The following is a 19,495-nucleotide window of genomic DNA, read 5'->3' as shown; positions in this document are numbered from 1 at the left end:
CAAAAATCCTGTCTTTTTGCCAGTGGGACACATCCAATATAAATACCTGCTGCCTGGCACCAGTGCCCAGTATTTAAAACATTCCATCTGGATCCGAATGATCAGGATAGGATTACAGTAGCCTACATCTCAAAACTGGGCATTTCAAACCAGGATATGGGATCCTGATCCTCATAAATTGGGATATGGATTTGTTAATCCAATCATACCCAGAATCCTGATCACTTGTTCTTGTGTATTTCAAAATTCTAAGGTGGAGATTAGGATAGTTTTGATGCTAAAAATCATAATTATCCTGATCCCACTGGAAGGGTGGATCAAACATGGATTCAAGGTGGATGTAGAGACATATAGGATATGGCACATACCTGTATTTAATATTTTTTTTATTCAATGATTGCATATTAAAGTAGCCTAACACAGACCATGCCAAACCAATACCCATTCTAAATTAAACAATTAACCAATAAAATATTTTAAATTAACAAAAAAAAAACTCCAAGCCCCTAGAAAAATATGTAGGTGCAAGTACAAGTCACACATCTTCATCCGAAACTGCAATGCCATAGTCTTTCAGCCTCTTCTAAGAGGCGAATGCGAAATTTTGTTTCCCTCTGTTGAAACAAGGTCAGTTTAATCTGCTCCTCAGATAGAGAGATCTGTTTCTCTGCTCTCTCTGTTTATTTTCTCACCATATCCCCACAGCCATCTTGACTCTTGAATCAGTAGGCCTATATGATAATAATGATAACATCCTACATAAAACCTAGCAATCATGGCACAATTAGGCATATGAGCATTAATATAATATATGATACACAGCAAAAGAAAGGCAGAGTATCATAACTCAACTCTACTCAATGTTTCAGACTGCTGTGAAGCCAAGAGAAAGAACCTTAACTGATGTTAAGGCCTTCTGCCTTGATTCTGTTGTGCTTTTGGAGGTTGCAGCAAAGACAACCAACTATTTTTTGAAAAAAAATGTTGACAAAGATATTTGACCACATTTTCGACCAAAAATGAAGTTAAGGTCTTTTGCCTTTGTAGGGTAGAATAGTTAGACCAGACAGATGGTTATGACCAGCCCCAATTACCCAATTATGCAATTCTGGCCTATGTATTATGTTCTATTGCAGTTAAATTAATATTAATAATATGCAGATTTACACTTCCCAACATTTTCACAAGTCTGTGTCAATGAAATGTTGTTACTTTGACCAATGGAGGCATATCCAAAGACTGCAAATCTAGATTCTGTAATCCTGATATTGTGGTATCTGGATCAGAATGATCCTATCTGGAAATTCTTTGAAAAGCCAGGACAAAATCTACAAGACCAGTTTGATCTGGGACAGCAAAAAAGGGATTACAAAATCTGGATCATTCTGGTCCAGATTAAGTGTTTTGGAATACTGGGCCCAGGGGTTAAATTGAGATTTTTCATATGGGAAGGGGGAGGGACTGTGTTAGCGGGGTTGGCAAGGGTGCGTATGTGTGTGGCCAGTGGCAGCAGTGATGGTGGCGCTTTAATACTGCTTCATAAATAGCAAATATTCCTTGATTAAATACAATTCTCACAATTTTCTTCTCAACCCTATGCTGTGCTGCTCCACTCTATGTGGTATCATTCTCTAGCTACTGCTGGATTGGGCGACTCAATCCTAGAATATATAAAAACACTGTACATGTACGTGTTTATCAAGCTCAGCCTATGATAGATTAAGCCATGATCAGATTACCTAGATAGATAATTTAACTAATGTTAGCTAAAATGGTAACACGTTATATAGCCCGTGTCTTACCAGTGTCTTACACTTTCTTACCAGCATCTTACCAGTGTCTTACCAATGTCTTAGACTGTCTTACCAGTGTCTTATCAGTGTCCTACCAGTGTCTTACCCGTGTCTTACCTGTGTCTTACCTGTGTCTTACACTTTCTTACCACTGTCTTACCAGTGTCTTACCAGCATCTTACCAGCGTCTTACCAGTGTCTTACCAATGTCTTACCAGTGTCTTACCAGTGTCTTACCAATGTCTTACCAGTGTCTTACCAGTGTCTTACCAATGTCTTACCAGTGTCTTAGCAATGTCTTACCAGCATCTTACCAGTGTCTTAGCAATGTCTTACCAGCATCTTACCAGTGTCTTACCAGTGTCTTAGACTGTCTTATCAGTGTCCTACCAGTGTCTTACCCGTGTCTTACCAGTGCTGGGAATATTGGAGTCCGATTCCAAACCAGAGAGGTGAGAGGAACGGGAGGGGTTAGCTGAGAGGGTAGAGTCGACAGGAGACGGGGAACGGGAGTGGCCGGTACCCGGGGGAAACTCCGGGGAACTGGAATGCCGTATGCCCGGTCCGAGGGGGCGGCACAACGCGTAGTGAGAGAGGAGAGACACGGACATGGAGGTAAGGACGGGCAAGCTGTAACAAAGTTGATGATAGATTGGTTTGAGCTCCAGATGATGACATTTGGGAACCTATGTGGTGGGGCTGAGCCAAGGATAGCCCCGGCCCAATTTAACCCCTGGCTGGCACCATCTTGAAAAATTTACTTTTGAACCAGAGCACCTAGAGTCATGCATGAAGACACTTTTTCCACTCCCTGTTGATCAGGTCACATTCCTTCATACTGACTTCACTCAGTCCATCACAGACAACCCCTACTCCAACATGGCCATGTGGATCCAGTGAATGAACAAGGGCAGCAAAATTAAGTCTGGCTGGCTCTCCATCCTCCAGAATGAGAAACAGCTGCTGGTGCACTCCAGATATGTGAACAATGAAGCCCAGATCCGAGCCCAACGCCCTGGCCAACCGAAAAGAAGCCAAGAGGAAGCACATGGAATCTGGCCTGAAATAGATCCGAGAAGATGAGCAGTGCGTGCAGGACCTGGTCGCATGACTTTGACATCCTCACCTCCTCCATCACCATCTGGTGCTTCACCGCTACACCCAAGGACAGGGCTAAATTGCAGCGTGTCATCTGATCCGCCAAGAAGGTGATTGGCTGCAACCTGCCCTCCCTCCTGGTCCTCCACAACTCCAGGACCCTGAAGCGGGCCAGGAAGATTGCGGCCGACCCCTCCCACCCCGGCCATAATCTCTTCGTGCCACTCCCCTCCGGCAGGAGGCTGCGGTCCATCAGGAACACATCTGCACACCACAGAGGCAGTTTCTTCCCCACGGCCATCAGCCTCTTCAACAAGGCTTGTGTCCCCCTCTGCCCCCCCCCTCCCACACACACAACCACTGAGGGACCCTGTCGATAGACACTTGCACATGACTTGAATGTATGTATAGGACACATCGCCCCATAGACTCCAGAACATAGGCAACCTGAGGCAAGGCAGCATCCCGCTGCCCCATCAGAAGCATGCTACTGTAGGAGTGATTGGATCAATGCTTGCCACATCAGTGGTTACAAGTTAAGAATGCACTCCAAATCCACAAGTACGGTAGTCGGAACATGATCTACCAGTATTCATCGACTACCAACAGCTACGTGGAGAGCATTTTTCACAGATCTTATTTCTCTCTCCCAAGCAATTTGATGTATTTTTGCCCATCTCTGCCTGCACCCCCCCCCCTTCCAAAATGGGGGGCATTTGGTGGATTGAACTGGAAAGCCAACCGATACTCATAGAGCTTCTTTTGTAACTCAGACTCCAAAGCCTGGAATGCCTCCTGGAGCTCTCTGCTTGCTCGTCAGAAGTTGGTTCCTCCGTCAGACAGGAGTTCAGCTGACTTGCCTCGACGAATAATACACCTGCGCAGAACTAATAGGAATGCATCAGAATCCATTGAACTGCTTGTGTTGTGAGACATTTAAAGATAACTCCGCAGCGCTTTTAATTTTGGTGTCCAATCTTGACTATAAAAGGGCCAAAACAATCAACTCCTGTAGAGTAGAAAGGAGGACGTAAGAGTCTGAGACGAGCTGGTGGCAAATCGTCCATTAAAGGAAATTTGGGCTGTGCACGCCATTTATGACACTGGGCAAGCTGACTGATGGTGTTTGACTCTGCTTGTCTCCTTCTCAGTATCCAAGAATGGTGACGGATTTCTGAAAAAAATTGTTACGAGCCTGGGTGTAGAAGTCGGTTACCGAAATCCTGAATAAGCAGCATAGTCAGATAGTGATGAGGGTCTAAGACTACTGGATGGATCCTCTCTGCACTGTACCCCTGAAGATGACGGAGTCTCCCACCAACTCGGATGAGCCCAGTGGTATCCAATTCGAGAACTAGTGTTTGGAGGCTACTAGTTGATGGAATCATTTGCTTTGCCCTTAGAGCAGCCAGTTCCTCCGGGAAAGCATCAGCTTGACATTTCTTCAACAGGTTGATTTCCGCCTCTCTCCATGCTGGTGCTGACTCCTGAACGTCCTTGAAGGTGACTTCTAGTGCTTCCTTCCAGGAAAAATCCTTGTCTGGACCAAGGAGTGGACTGGTATCCACAGTGGCCATAGCATTGAATGTGAAACCTTTCATCTCGGCTAGGTCAGGTTGAAGATGTGCCTTTGGTCTCTCAGGCCACTGTTCAAGAGATTTGGTGTAGTTCGGAGGCCTGTAGAAGAAATTTAAAATCCAGCGCGAGCCAGTATATCCATGTAATGGCGGTGGTCGGGGCACCGAGAATGCAGTTTCTAAAAATCTATTTTCTGCCGCGAACAATTGTTTTCATCAATCTGTCTTTATGAATCGCTAGTTGTGCTTACATAGAGTGTAGGCCTGTTGTGGTTTTTCACATGCCTCTGTAATATGATCTTTAGAAATTTGAGGGGTCTTCTACAGGGCAATATAGTGGGATCTTTGTATAAAAATGCCTGATGAGAAGCAGGGGGCTTGATACCACAAGGGAACATGCATAATGGGTGGGGGACAACATGTTTACATGTGTACAGTACTTGTTTGTATCCTGTTCTTTTAACAACTGCTAAGACAGCAATATAGTAAGCTAGTTACTTTAGCTAAGTAGCTAGCTAAAGATATTGGTCCCCAAATCATTTTACACCTTGTTTAGTATTTGTTCCGACATTTCTGTCAAACCCCACAGGTATCTAGTCCTATCTAACTAACGTAGCCTGGCTAACTAACGTACCCTAAGTAACGTTAGCCTACAGAAGAAGAAAATAGATCAGATATATAAACGGGTTATTTTGATAAACTGGACATATTTTGGTTACTTTCTCGCCTGAAAACATTTTCAAACTTCAGAAAGTGACATATTAACAGTCATGGAGACAAAATTGCTATTTTGGTCAGAGCAGTGGGGCGGGCTCATGGGAATGTGGGATATCTTGACCAACGGAGGATACCTCCGGACTACAGATTGAATGTAGCTCTGAGCTAAATCTGGTGTACCCATTTTAATGTTCTTGAACATTTTATGTATGTGCACATTGTCCTTGTACGTGCACATTGTCCTATCCAAATAAACTTTTTGAATGAATGAATCAGTGCTGCCTTCAGACTCTAAAATGACGAAATTCCTACCCTAATGCCCACTTTCAAAAATGAGGCACCGTTGGAATGCTTGGCTCAAGCCGAGTTCAAGGCACCCTATGATGTCATTGTCCGCCATATTGGATTTTCCACCATATTTGGATTTTGTGAAAAACACTTAAAATGTATTTCCTCCTAGGAATTTTCATCAATCTGCACGAAACACGGAAGGCACAATCTATAGACCAATGTTTACAAACGCATTACAAGGATATTTGATAGTTGAAAGCGTTCGCTCGTTACAGCCAATCGAAATTGGCAGCGAAGGCGTCAAACAGGAAGTGTTGTCATAGCTCAGTAATGTTTTGATCTATTAACAACACAATAAGCACACTCATTGGGCACAGTGCCATGACCCGTGTCACCAAGTATCATGTCGACACCTCGAACACTCTAGCGCCACCAACGTGTCACAGTTGGAGGTGTATTCATGCTGAACTGTATGCCCAATTTTCAATATTCAGGTGCCGTTGATCAATTCGAGTTCAACGCAATCCATGAGGTCATTTCCGCCATGTTGGATTTTCCGCCATATTGGATTTTACGAAAAAGTCTAAAAATATTTCACAGGCCACAATTTTCTTCGAATCTTCACCATAATTAGCATAGATGATCACCAGACCAATTCTCACAAAAGCTGTCAGATAGATTTTTGAATTTCCAAAGTGTTCGCCCGTCACAGCCAATATAAATTGGTGGCAAAGCCGCCAAACAGGAAGTGGGGTCATATCTCAGCAATGTTTTGATGTATCAAAACCACATTTGACACACACATTAAGGAAGGTCCCGTGACTCCTGTAACCAAGTCTATGTTGACAGCTCAAACTCTCTAGCGCCACCAACATGTCAAAGTTGGAAGTGCGTTAATGCTGAACCATATGCCTGATGACTGCGGTAGGGATTTGAATGCGGCTATGGCGTGTTCTCTTTGATGCAATGGTTGCGCTTCCTGCTTGGCCCCCATATCGCTGCTTGCAGCTATATTTTGAAGTGTAATTAGTTCTCTTGTCATACTGTACATTCAATTATTTTACTGTAAAATATCCTCATGGAGGTAATTTGCTTAAAGTACAATAGTACCAAGGTAAAATGGGTTTTGGCATTAACATATTTTCAGTGTAGCTTACATAATTATGAAATGAACGAAAACATAAATTGTCATTACTAAACCATGCATATTTGGTAGGTGTAATTATAATGGCTCTAGTTTACCATTATTATTCTCCTTCCTTACATACTACTGTAAAAATGGCAAAGCCAAAACACCACATCTTCCCATTCAAGTTTTTATTCTACTAGATTGCGGTCATCTTGTATTTCTGGGTCAAAATGATGTCATAATATCAAACTGATCAGAATCCTTGTGGTTGACTTACACAAAAAAAGTGTCTTCATACATGATTCTAAGTACTCTGGTTCAAAAGTATATTTTCCAAGATGGCACCAGCAGGTATTTAGGATCCAATCTGTCAAGGGCACACTACATAATCACATATAGAGCCTTTTCAGAGGATACAGTGGATTTGGTTTATTGACTTTCAGAGCAAGCATTCTTCAGTCCCTTCCCTGTCTTTGAGGCATGGCCTCTCCCAGCCTTGACGAATCCGCTCCAGCCGCCTCTCCAGACAGGGCAGCATCAGCACAGCTTTGACCAAGAGGACAACCAACGGGGGGAGTGAGGCCAGGATGAAGGAGGGTGGGGTGTACCAGACATACTGCTGTACCTCCACCCACTTCCGCCAGCCGAACACCAGAGCATGGGCTGTACAGAAAACCAGCGCCACATATCCCAGACTCCTCTGCACATACGTGACCTCTCTCCAGTTCAGGGCATCACTGACAGAGGGTAGCGAGGAGACGGCTACGAGGGCCAGCGTGCCCAATCCCATGATGCCCAGGGACACGTAGATTTCCATACGCCATACATCATCCGCTACCCACGAGTCCTCACGGTTCTGCTGCACCTGTTGGTATGCCCAGTTGAGCAGCTTATATCTGTAGGAGCGTCTCAGGGGATAACACAGGCTGTAGATAGCATGGAGAGAAGCAAGGTAGAAGGCTAAGAGGCCCAGTTGTTTCCTAATAGACATCCACTTCTCCAGCCACCCTGGGAAAATGCTGTACTTGGTGCCTCTATGCAGCTGCAGCAGGGCAGCCAGTAAACCAGGCAGGAAAACCAAAGCCAGCAGGATTATGGCGGTCCAAGGTAAAGTTTTATTCATCACCAATATAGGGATCTTATAGAAGTCACTCTTGCCCTGAGACACCCGTGGCTGCAGCACATCCCTCACCAGTGTGTAGATGAAGGCCCCAGCCATGAGAAGGGCTGTGAGGCGGAGGGGTAGGACCCACTGGGGGAAAAGCGGCATGTCATCTAGTCTTACACTGGAGGGGAACTCAAATTCCTCCAGCGCCAAGGTGTCCAGGAGGGGGCGATGTCTAACCTCTTTCAATATCAAAACTCCATCATGCTCCTCATTGGAATCCTCTGGATTCGGGTAAGACTGCTCATGACAGTCTTGTTCTGCTCCCCCAATGCATGGCGAAACAGCCTGTTTTTTCTCCATCATAAGGTTGCTGAACTTATTTGGCCGCTGTTGACACACGCTGGAGCGGGGGTTGCCTACAGCAATTGCAGAGGACGCAGGGTTAGGCTACCAATTCACGTTGTTTCTGTTCACGGAAAACTTCTCTCCCGTCAGTTCTTGATCTTCAAATAAAAGTCCACTACTTGTCATGACGAAATCCGCTTACGTGGAAACTCCTGACTATAACGCATGCGCATTCACCGACTTGCGGAAGATGACTTGTCACTGTTGTTGTGGAAGCTGTCAGGCACGTGAGCCATGCTACGTAGCTCGGAGTCGTGAGTGGCGCTAGCAGGCGACATGGCGGCAGATACTCCTCCCAAGGTATTGAAAATACACAACCCTTGCAATGTCTGCTTGTGTGTTAGTTAGTTTACTTGTTATCTAAGGCAAATGTCTCTCACGCAGTGAGGGGGAACAAGGAATGACTACAAAGCATTTTCATCCCTGCTTTTGGTCTGCCCTACTTGTGTTGATGAACCCCAGGAGCATCAACAACACGGCTAGCTAGCTGGCTTGTCCGTTAGCTAGCTAGATAACTAGCGTAGCTACAGCTTGCTAGCTAAGTTGCTAAGCATCAGCCTAAATTCAAGCATTCGGGTTAGCTCGCTACCTAGTAGCTTGTGTAGCTAGCACTAGTTTTTGACACGTCATGAACATTGGCTGCAGTCACGAAGCATAGCCCCTTAACTTAGACAAATGTATCTAGGTAGCTCGTTAGTTTTGACTCGCCTGTGACAGGTTCCCATACATAATGATCATGGAAGGGATGTTAACCCAGCTAACTTATCCTGGCTAGTCCAGCAGACAGGGTTAGAACGGCTGTGCTAGCCAGCCATGAGTTCAGGCAGTGATAATGACTTAATAGCTACCAAGCAGACAATGTTTCTTTGCTTTCAAGTTCTAAACTGGACAGCTAGCTAATGTTCGCAACTGAACCGTACAGCTAATGTTACCAGATTGCCAACTTGATCAACTGATCTTTCTTTCCTGGAACGTTTCAAATATTGTCTTGCCAGCTAACGTTACTGTAGCTCTCTGGCTTCAGCGAGTGCAGCGTTTACAATCGTCAGCCATAATTAATGGTCTGCTATCTCTTCTAGACAGACGCTTTGCCTAGTTAATTCAGCTATGTTTCAATGCTTGCTGCTGATAATGATATTATAATGTGCAAACCCGTGTGCACTGCACTTCTTTTTCAGGTTGTGTTTGAGCATGACGGTGTCTTCATACATTCTAGCAGTGATGACAGTGAGGAGCAAGACCTACTCTCTCCAGGTTTCCTACGATTAATTGACAAGGTAGGGAATTACTAGCTTGATATTGTGTAGAGTTGCAAAATTCCGGGAATATTAAAAGTTGGAAACTTTCCATGGGAATTAACGGGAATAAACTGGGAATTTTGGGCCTATTTACACCAGTTGTATTTACATTGTCATAGACAGACAGAAATAGAAACATTTTAGCTGTTAGTTGTACATGTGATGGATGAATGCACAGTACAGGGTTAAAATTCAACTGAATTTGCATTAAATCAGGTTATTTTAACCAAGATCATGCTGCAAGATCTAAAATTGTATTTTATGTTTTTTCCCCAACTAGGCTACATTTAAGTTCCCTGTTATAGAAATCTGCGGTGGTGTAACGGTCTAATGCATTGTGTTCCGGTGCAGCTGCCCACCGGGAACTGGTGGTCTCACCAGATCCGAGTATGGCCAGATCCCAGAGGGAGGGGCCTATTGGGCCACCGCTCCCCGAGGGTGGTTAGTTTAATCTCGGCTTGAGAGTTTGTCACACAACAGCAACCCTGTCTGGTGTTGGAATTATGGTTGCGAGCTGAGATAGTCAAGAGTTGTCTCATCCTTTCACATTGCCGACCAGCTGGGTTGTGTGACGAATCCTCAACAGTTAGTAGGGGGTAATTGGACACTAGGTCAGGGTCAATTGGCTACGAAGTTGGATGAAAACGGGATAAAATCCCAAATTAAGTATATCAAATATTTTTTTTTGAAAAAAGCTGTTTTAGACTACAAAAAAGCTCAACATTTTCTAAATTCCCGAGCTAAACTTCCCATGGAAAATTTCCGGAAAGTTTCCGGAGATTTACCGGAGAGTTTCCGTCCCTTTGCCACCCTAATATTGTGTCAAGATTCCACAGGAGTCTAGGGGAGCTTTGCCTATTATATTAATGTCTTGTTTTTATCCACCCAAAATGTCAGGATGGGGACATTGTTGTGGAATACAAACCTATGGAGGACAGTGTGGATCCATCAAACATGCTCTGTGCTGGCGAGGTTTGGCTCTTTTACCACATGTAACTTCACTTCAGTATGACAATAGGAAGGACATTTATTAATATTACATGGGAAGGTGTGTGCTACTGAACAGTTTCACAGCTCTTAACCTAGATATGTTAAGATAGATACTTCTGTAGCCTAGTGATTATCAACGGATGGCTGAATTGTAATCATTTGGCCACTTAACAATTAACCTACAACAACAGGCAACAACTGGAAAAAATGCTTCACTCGTCAGTGCCACCCACTTACGAGTGAAGCATTTTTTCCAGTTGTTGCCTGTTGTAGGTTAATTGTTGAGTGGCCAAATGATTACAATAACCTCAACCTCAACAGCTCCAGCAATTACTTTTCACACCTCTGTTATAGGTTTTGACTAAGACTAAGTCGTCCACAATAATACGTTTTCATTTTAAAACTAAAACTATCTCTTTCCACATGAGCGCTTTGACACCATTTCATAAATAATTCAGAAAACAGATTGGGAGTCTTTGCAAAGCAAATAAAAATTTCTTATGGAAAAGGGTCACATGATAGGGGTGTGTTGAATCAGGGAGGGACATGTCATGACTGACAAGCCCCAATCAGGAAGTGAACTTGGGTGTCTGTGTCATCATTTTCAACAGTCTCCATTTCCGCCCATCCAGACTAAAACAAAATCCCAGAGTTTTCAAACCGGTCAGCAGCATTTTCAAAAGTCTCAGTTTTAGGGGCTCGAAAATGCCAGAGTAATGTGGACGTACACGTAATAAAAGTTATGCGTTTTAAGAAAACATTAGTGTGGATGTAGCCTAAGTGAGGAGTGAATTTTAAGTGAATCGACTGTGTTTCCCGTTACAGGACTCCAGCTCAGTGATGGAGTGGGCCCAGTGTCCAGGAGAGAGGTCCCACCAACCTGTGGATCAGCAGCAGAGCTATGAGACCGAGTGGGATATGATCAACGCTGTCACCTTCAAGAGGAAACCTTGTGCCAATGGAGAGGGTGAATGCTAAGTTGTCTTACACTTGTCTGAGTGTTTTTTGATTGGCAGAGGCACACCTGGTGTTTCCTGAAGTCTTGAGTATAGATGAGAATATTGTAGAGGTTTTTCAATATTATACATATTTTGTATGTGGCCTGTTTAAACAATTAAAGAAAGCTATTCTCATTGCCTTTTCAGGTGCTTTAAACCATACTAATGGGAAGAGCAAGTATTCCTTCACCTTCAGTGTGTACGACCTCAGGTCCGTCACAGTGAAGGAGGAGGGCTGGGCCTACCTGGTGTTCCGGCTCAAGGAGCCCTCCACTCCCCTACCAGCTCTTCACTTTCACCACGGAGGCAGCAAAGGTTTCTTGGACTGCTTGAGGAGATATGCACTACTTAGCGAGTGAGTACACTGACCTGCCACTCTGGGCTCAGAAGGACAATAACAGAGGAAAATTCATACCTTTCTGTCGTGTTATCGACCCGGGGGTGCATTGTGGCCTTTGTCCAGCAGAGGGTGTCCTCAGAACTCTCATTGGTGTTTTTTATTTATTAATTCTTTATTTAAACAGGCTTAGTTTACTGAGACCTAGACAACAATGGAGACATACAATAAACACAGCTATCCTGCCTGTTTCATTGTAGCTGCATGATAGAAGTGTTGATACTGCCATGTTAAATGACTACCTGTGTTTACAAACTTTAAATGGGCATGTCGAAAGAAGGCTCAGTTAACAGACGTCTTCTGAAGTGCATTGAATTCATAATTTGCATGAAGGACAGTGAGAGAAGGGGAGATGGGGGTAAAAAGGATAAAGCTCCACCTGCACTTACAGTATGCTTCTGTGGAATGTGTTGAAGTATCAAGCTGTACTTCTATTGGAACATGGGTTTCAGTTTTGGGGTATAAGCCTAAAACCTGGATTACATTAATTCTTTTTTTTTCATGGCTACATTTTCAAACTGGGAAACCGATTTGAGATTAGACATGAAATTACACATAAAGTCTGTTAATCTCTCATCACACTAACATGCCTGAAAGCGCATATTCCACAGATTTAGTTCTGTATTCGTTTCCTGTCTTCCTGATGTTTTGTCAGCGGACAGTCCCCAGAAAAGAGCTTCAAAGAATCCAGTTTTCTTTTAGAGCCAAATATCACAGATCATTTCTCCTCTCTGCAGGCGTGAATGCTCTGCTCCGTCGCTTTATTAAAGTTCTTATCAAGGCCTTTTATAATGAAATTGTTTGGATTAAGCACATCTTCAGACGTAGGAGAGAAAAACCGCCTGTGACATCATGGGTGATATATCAGCAGTCAGATGACTCTTTGGTGATTAACCTCTAATGGCCCGTTCAGACTACACAATCTTTTTGTCTTTCACGATGGTGACCATGTCAGATTAGGCTATCACAGTTCCATAGATTCTTGTGTCGCGGCCGGGACACTGGCAACAATACACTATCACCACAACAAATCATCGTATGCCGTCTTTTACGACTATGCGCGTCATTGCGCAAGTTCAGGTAGTCTGGTCAACAAATTGTTAGTAATGGAAGAAGTATTTATACTCGATATTATGGTGGCGGGGTATTGTGCCAAATAATTCAGACTCCCCGGCAGAATCTGACTCCCCGTCACTATCTTTGAGTTTTGAGTTATCTTTTGACTGCCGAAACTATGATATGTAGGCTACCACAACTAGGCTATATCTGCCTCATTTAAACTACTACGTGCTAGACTTTTTGTCGGGGTGTCGTAGGGCATCCCAGACACCTGATTGCTGATCTTCCATTATGTCACACTATAAGGCTTTTCGTCGTTCCTGATGTTCATAATGGGTCCCGACGCTGGATACTTTGTTGGCGACAAAAAATGGTCTCAGAATCGGGCTGAATTCGTGTAGTCTGAATGGGGCATAAGGCAGCGGTCACCAACCTTTTTTGCACACGGACCAGTTTCATATTGACAATGGGGGTGGGGTCACTGGCATGATCAGGCACCTCGTTTGTAATTATAAACATATCAAAATCAATTTTGTGTAATATTTAATGGTATCTGTTCTGTCATTCTGTCATTTATTTCCCATTGAAGTTACTTGTAAATCGCTTGCTTGCCTATTTTGGGTGGCATGACAGACGTGACAGACGTCAATCACTCAGGTCACGCAGTGACGCTGGCTCCCCGTGTTAGTTTTGTGCAAGTGTGGGAGTTTTGAGTAGGCTATGTCAGGAGCTAAGTGGTAAAATGTCAAAAAGACAGCCACATTTATTTAATTTCTTCTAAGCCAATTGGAACCATAAGCGCAGGCTAAAGTCATTTCAGCGCAACAGGGTGGCGACAGCAGGTGCAACAAGTAGCAAAAGCATTGCCAGCATAGATGTATTAAAAGAAAAAGATTGCTCGGAACGAGACGAGGAATATGATGAGGAGAACTTGGAATCGGGGAGAGAGGATGGTGGAGATGAGATGCGAGTAGGCTAGGAGATGTATGCTGGCCATTGGTTGAATTTTTTTGGTGTCATTTTGGCATACTGATTACGTTACTGTAAGCCCCACAGCTAAGCAAGTTGACATTTGTGCAGTGAAATGGTTAAATGATGAGTGACTATTACGAAAACTCATAAGTCCCATCGTTGTGGGCATGATTCACGCTTCACAGAGTTTGCCAAAAAAAAAATACAACAAAACAACACTTTATCCTTTCCGTGTGGACCAGTAGCGAATGGGTCGCGGCCCGGTACCGGGGGCCGCTGCTCAAAGGTACTGGACTAGTACAAAGTACAAAAGCTATTAGTGCCTTCTCTGCACGGAGGACATCTCTCCCTTTAATGTCACCGTGGTCTTTTTCTATAATATTCTGCTCCTAGTTTTGCTTGAAAAAGCCTGAAACCAGACAATATTGTTGCACGGAATATGTTCTGCTCTTGAGAACTAAATAGTAGTTCCTTTTTTTATGTGATTCTCATCTGTGTTTGCAGGGCCCCAGACGATGAGACCTGTCTGCTGGTCAGTGCTCCCAACAAAGCACTCTCCCAATCCTTTGAGAATCTACTTGACGATAACAACTTTGGCCTAGTTCACGTGAGCGGGCTACAATCACACACATGCATAACATAACACGCATATCCGAAAAAAAACACTGGTCTGGTTGTCGCAATTGTGAGACGTATCCTCCTTCCCACAGAAGCTGAAGAAGGACCCCTACGTGACCACTCTGGGTGGCTTCTCCAAGGTCACCAACTACATCTTCGATGCTTTCCGTGGCTCTGAGGAGCAGCACCAGCGCCCCCCGGAGGAGGAGGCCGATCTCCTGGGAGAGGTCATCCCAGGACTGGAGATCAACCAACAGGAAGAGCCTGGATTTGAGGTCATCACCAGAGTGAGTGGAATATACCAGACCCTCAAGACCGCTGCACTGCGAGGTTTACCTGGGCAGGACAATGCCACAACTTTGGTCTTCGACAGTGTTTGGAGTCATCTTTGTGAATGGGGTCATGGCAAGTTGTGTTGGTATGTGCATATGGAGCTGACATGTACATTATTCCAAAGGTCTTTTCTTTGTTCATGTCAGATTGATCTGGGAGCCAGGCCAGAGGTGCAGAGGAAGGAGCCACTGTCAGCAGAGGACTGGGCTGAGCAGCAGGACCCGGAGGGAAGGATGCTAAACATCCCTCATCTCAAACAGGTCATATTTAAAGGGGTATGACAAAGGCTTTTTTTGAACTACAACCTTCCATTTAATGGTTGGATGTTCTTCCAGATGGATTTCTTGTGATGCATAGATGAATGTCCCTGGTGTCTTTGACCATGGTGATCTTGCAGGGACTATGCCATGCAGTAAGGAAAGAGGCCTGGAAGTTTCTCTTGGGGTATTTCCCGTGGGACAGCACCCACGAAGAGAGAAAAACCTTGCAGAGAAGCAAAACGTATGTGCCCATCAAAGACTTCAAAGACTTAACTGCTATTTTTGGTTGGCTCAAATGTGTTAAATGGCATGTTATTGTTATTTTATGATGTTGCTATCAAATGGGGAAGGTGAAAGGATGATTGATCTGTTCTCTCTCTCCTCTCACCTTGTGTCGATTAGAGATGAGTACTTCAGGATGAAGCTTCAGTGGAAATCGGTCAGTGAGGAGCAGGAAAGGAGAAACTCCAGGTTAAGAGACTACAGGAGTTTGATAGGTAACTTCCCAGGAACATCTACTATACAAAGCTGTCATAAGCCATAGGTTTACTAGTAATTGAGCCATATATTGAACTATTATTGTCTACTTACTATCACTCTTAACTCTTGTCCTTTCAGAAAAAGATGTGAACAGAACAGACCGTACCAACAGATTCTATGAAGGCATAGACAACCCAGGCCTGGTATTACTTCACGATATATTGATGACGTACTGCATGTACGATTTTGATCTGGGTGAGTGATGTATTATTAGTGATTTGTGCAAATATCCTTCGGTCTTTATAAGCAGTGTTCAAAATTGTCTTTTTTTTATTTTTATTATGACATACTAATAATAACAATTTCCTGCAATTTTACAAACCCCTGCTGTGAATCCAAACTGACTGATTAAGTCTATACAATTACATTAAATAAATTAAATTGAAATAAAAGCGCTCAAACTCCTGAGCAGCATAATAAAAGTATATTTAACACCCTTGTATTAATGCATGTGTCCTGGTCCTTGTCCACTCCAGGGTATGTCCAGGGAATGAGTGACCTGCTCTCCCCTGTCCTTTATGTGATGGAAAACGAGGTGGATGCTTTTTGGTGTTTCGTTTCCTTCATGGATCAAATGGTACACACTTAACCTTTGTTTGTGTCACTTTTTTTTATATTTTTTTTATAACTTTTATTATTGTCACTGTGGAAACCATACTCTGCCCTAACCTCACTATAAACCAGGTTATGTTTATGCTTGTTTGTATGTTTGTGCTTGTTTGAATGTGTATGGACAGCACCAGAACTTTGAGGAACAAATGCAGGGCATGAAGACCCAGCTGATCCAGCTCAGCACCCTGCTGAGGCTGCTGGACCTGGCCTTCTGGAACTACCTTGGTAATGACCGCCAAAGTGTTCACGACTGACCCACTCATGTATAAACATCAAAACATATCTACTGTACTGAATGTATTTTAATCATTAGCCACATGCTGTCTTAAGGAGAATGAAAGCATTTTGTTGTCATTTAATTTCACTGATTTTGTTTCTGCCCTTCCAGAGTCACAGGATTCAGGTTACCTGTATTTCTGTTTCCGATGGTTACTGATCCGTTTCAAGAGGGAGCTCAGTTTCCAGGATGTGCTTCGATTGTGGGAGGTGAGGTTCTGTCCATCAGAACGTCAACCTCAGCACAGTTCAACTTATTGACAAACATGTTTTCTTCTGCTCAGGTCATGTGGACTGGCTTACCCTGCCAAAACTTTCATTTGCTTGTGTGCTGTGCCATTCTTGACTCAGAGAAACACAAAATCATGGAGGAAAACTACGGCTTCAATGAAATCCTCAAGGTAACAAGCTAGAACCCCTCAACGGGTTGTGCAGTAAAGGCTTCATTCAGGAATACTATGTAATGTTGTGGTAATATATTTTTGTTCTGAGAAATATTTTCTCCATTCAATATTAATGTTGTGTTTCTGGTTTTGACAGCACATAAATGAGCTTTCAATGAAACTGGACATTGAAGAAATCCTTCACAAAGCAGAGGCCATTTGTATGCAGATCAGAAGTTGTAAAGTATGTTCAAGAGAATGCATTTTATGCATCTGTAGACATGTACTTTATCTTTAAAGTCTGAATTGATACCTAGTTTTAAAATGTAACAACAAGCAATTTGTTTAACTTCTTACTTCTTTTCTCTAGCTTTTAATCATATGATGAAAGTTTATTAAAGTATTTTGTATTGTTTTGAAATGAATTACCCAACAAACCCAACTAACCAAATAAACCTATGGAGGGCTGAAAATTCCCTATTGGTTTATATCTAATCTATATTTTCCTGTTAATCTTTTCAGGACTTGCCTCATTCAGTTAGTGACATCCTGGGATTCAACATCGAAACGGAAATTCCTGGGTTTGAAATGAGGCAGTTTGGGGCACAAGGGTCACCCCCCTCACCCAGACCCACACAGAGGCCGGAGGTCTACTCCAATGGTCATGGACATTTAAGGGAATCCCCTCCGAATGGGTGCAAAGTTGCCTTCATATCATACTGAACAGTGCAATTCACACAGACTTTTCCAATAATGTTACCCAAACACCTGAGAGGGTATCTGGCCTCAGTTGGAGAAGCTGGCCGCGGGTGCCACATTATCCCCTAGTCCCCAGGAAGAGAAACATATAGATGTAAAAAGGATTTAAGATTATTCAAATTGTATTATTTTTGTAATTTCTTGTACCATATTGTCTGTCCTTGAAATAGCCATTCCTTTTCTCTTGCTAACAGTGTTTTCTAAAGATGGTCAAGGTGAATTTGCATTGTAAAGTAATAATAGGCCATTTTTATTTCAAGTAAACCTTTTCAGCACAAATCATGCTCAAAATGCCCAAATCCAACCCTTGGATTGAAATGATTGATTTCAATTTGAACAGTAAAGTAAGTATTTCATTGTGTTTAGATTTGGCTGGACATTTGTTTTTTTGCTGACAAATTAGATGTCAACACAAGACACTTTTCTAATTGAGAAGGATCACGAAAGAATCCAGTACATTTATAAATCAGCTTGCCCAATTAAAAATAAGTATAACAATTGTGTACTCAAAACTTAAGTATTAATGAATTATTATTTTGATTATTCCATGTGATATGGATTACAATATTTCCCTGATCTCTCCTACAGAAGGAATATTTATTTTCCCCCCTTGGAAATTAGTATTTCAAATCTTCTCATATATGGTAAGGTTATGGATTGTGTTTCTACTAAATTATCTTTTTACACTTCTATAATTCGTATTTGGCACAAGCATAATCTTGATCGACATTCTTGTTGATGATGCCTTTACCTTAAACTTTTCAGTTACTGTAGGTTTCCTTTCCAAGACATTGTATTTCATACACAGGAAACAAAAAATCTATCCTGTTTCAGTTGTTTCGCATTTTGATGTAATGGTAGGGGCTGTTCAGGCAATAAAACAAATCATTGAGGATTTATTTTCACTTACAGTGCATCTTAAAAGTATTCATATCCCTTCACTTTTTCCACATTTTTTTTGTTACAGCCTTCACGGCTTGGCAACACTGGGTCTGTCAGTACAGTATCAACCATCAGACACGAAGGAAATTAATCCATTGTAATTAATGACCGGCTCCACTGCAGCCTTGTCGGGTTTGACGCCAGTGTCCGACGTTAAGAGAATTGCCGAGGTTCATTTCTTGTTTTTTGATGGTAGAATGTCGACGCTGACGGTTAACGCTGACGGCCACAGTGGAGCCTAGGGGTTATTCCTTTTCTCAAAATATGCACAATACCCCATAATGACAAAGTGAAAAAAGTTTTTTTTGCAAATGTATAAACAATTAAACAATCATATCACATGCATACATGTATGTATTCACACATTTTACTTAATACTTTGTTGAAGCACCTTGGCAGCAATTACAGCCTTAGATGCTACAAGCTTTGCACACCTATTTTTGGGCAGTTTCTCCCATTCCTGGCAGATCCTCTCAAGCTCCATCAGGTTGGATAGGGAGTGTCTGTGCACTGCCATTTTCAGATCTCTCCAGAGATGTTCAGTCAGGTTCAAGTCGGGGCTCTGGCTGGGCTACTCAAGGACATTCACAGACTTCATAAAGCCACTCCTTTGTTATCTTGGCTGTGTGCTTAGGGTCATTGGGAACCTTCGCCCCAGTCTGAGGTCTAGAGCAGATTTTTACAAGGATCTCTTTGTACGTTGCTGCATTCATATTTCCCTCAACCCTGACTAGTCTCCTAGTTCATGCCGCTGAAAAACCCCCACAGTATGATGCTGCCACCACCATGCTTCACCGTAGGGATGGTATTGGCCAGGTGATGAGAGGTGTCTGGTTTCCTCCAGACATGACGCTTGGCATTCAGGCCAAAGTGTTGGTGGTTTCAACAGACCAGAGGATTTTGTTTCTGATGGTTTGAGAGTCTGTTAGGTGCCTTTTGG

General features: G+C 43.0%; 2 protein-coding genes across 2 annotated transcripts; one reads left to right on the top strand and one right to left on the bottom strand.

Annotated features, from left to right (window-relative positions):
• Window positions 1-6,909: 6,909 nt before the first annotated feature.
• LOC311319655 (STEAP1 protein-like) lies at window positions 6,910-8,196 on the bottom strand. Its single transcript, XM_084451243.1, has one exon. It carries the CDS (start codon window positions 8,074-8,076, stop codon window positions 7,045-7,047), a length of 1,032 nt encoding a protein of 343 aa, XP_084307369.1. The 5' UTR covers window positions 8,077-8,196; the 3' UTR covers window positions 6,910-7,044.
• Window positions 8,197-8,330: 134 nt separating this feature from the next.
• tbc1d15 (TBC1 domain family, member 15) lies at window positions 8,331-18,395 on the top strand. Its single transcript, XM_084450584.1, has 17 exons — window positions 8,331-8,418; window positions 9,297-9,395; window positions 10,314-10,388; window positions 11,232-11,373; window positions 11,552-11,759; window positions 14,337-14,439; window positions 14,543-14,737; window positions 14,930-15,058; window positions 15,181-15,284; window positions 15,446-15,540; window positions 15,662-15,778; window positions 16,060-16,160; window positions 16,321-16,420; window positions 16,584-16,681; window positions 16,756-16,872; window positions 17,012-17,098; window positions 17,377-18,395. The coding sequence occupies exons 1-17, from the start codon at window positions 8,395-8,397 to the stop codon at window positions 17,575-17,577; spliced, it is 1,995 nt and encodes a 664-aa protein (XP_084306710.1). The 5' UTR covers window positions 8,331-8,394; the 3' UTR covers window positions 17,578-18,395.
• Window positions 18,396-19,495: the final 1,100 nt, after the last annotated feature.

Source organism: Borostomias antarcticus (genome assembly GCF_949987555.1).
Source record: "Borostomias antarcticus genome assembly, chromosome: 16".
Lineage (NCBI taxonomy): Eukaryota > Metazoa > Chordata > Actinopteri > Stomiiformes > Stomiidae > Borostomias > Borostomias antarcticus.
This window is presented reverse-complemented; position numbering and strand designations above follow the sequence as displayed.

What these genes read in the sequence shown, in the direction of transcription:
- LOC311319655 (XM_084451243.1), bottom strand. Translation starts at nt 8,076, where the DNA reads ATGATGGAGAAAAAACAGGCTGTTTCGCCATGCATTGGGGGAGCAGAA.
- tbc1d15 (XM_084450584.1), top strand. Translation starts at nt 8,395, where the DNA reads ATGGCGGCAGATACTCCTCCCAAG. An exon ending in CGGCAGATACTCCTCCCAAG is followed by an intron (nt 8,419 to 9,296) that starts GTATTGAAAATA and finishes CTTCTTTTTCAG; the next exon opens with GTTGTGTTTGAGCATGACGG. An exon ending in AGACTACAGGAGTTTGATAG is followed by an intron (nt 15,541 to 15,661) that starts GTAACTTCCCAG and finishes TTGTCCTTTCAG; the next exon opens with AAAAAGATGTGAACAGAACA.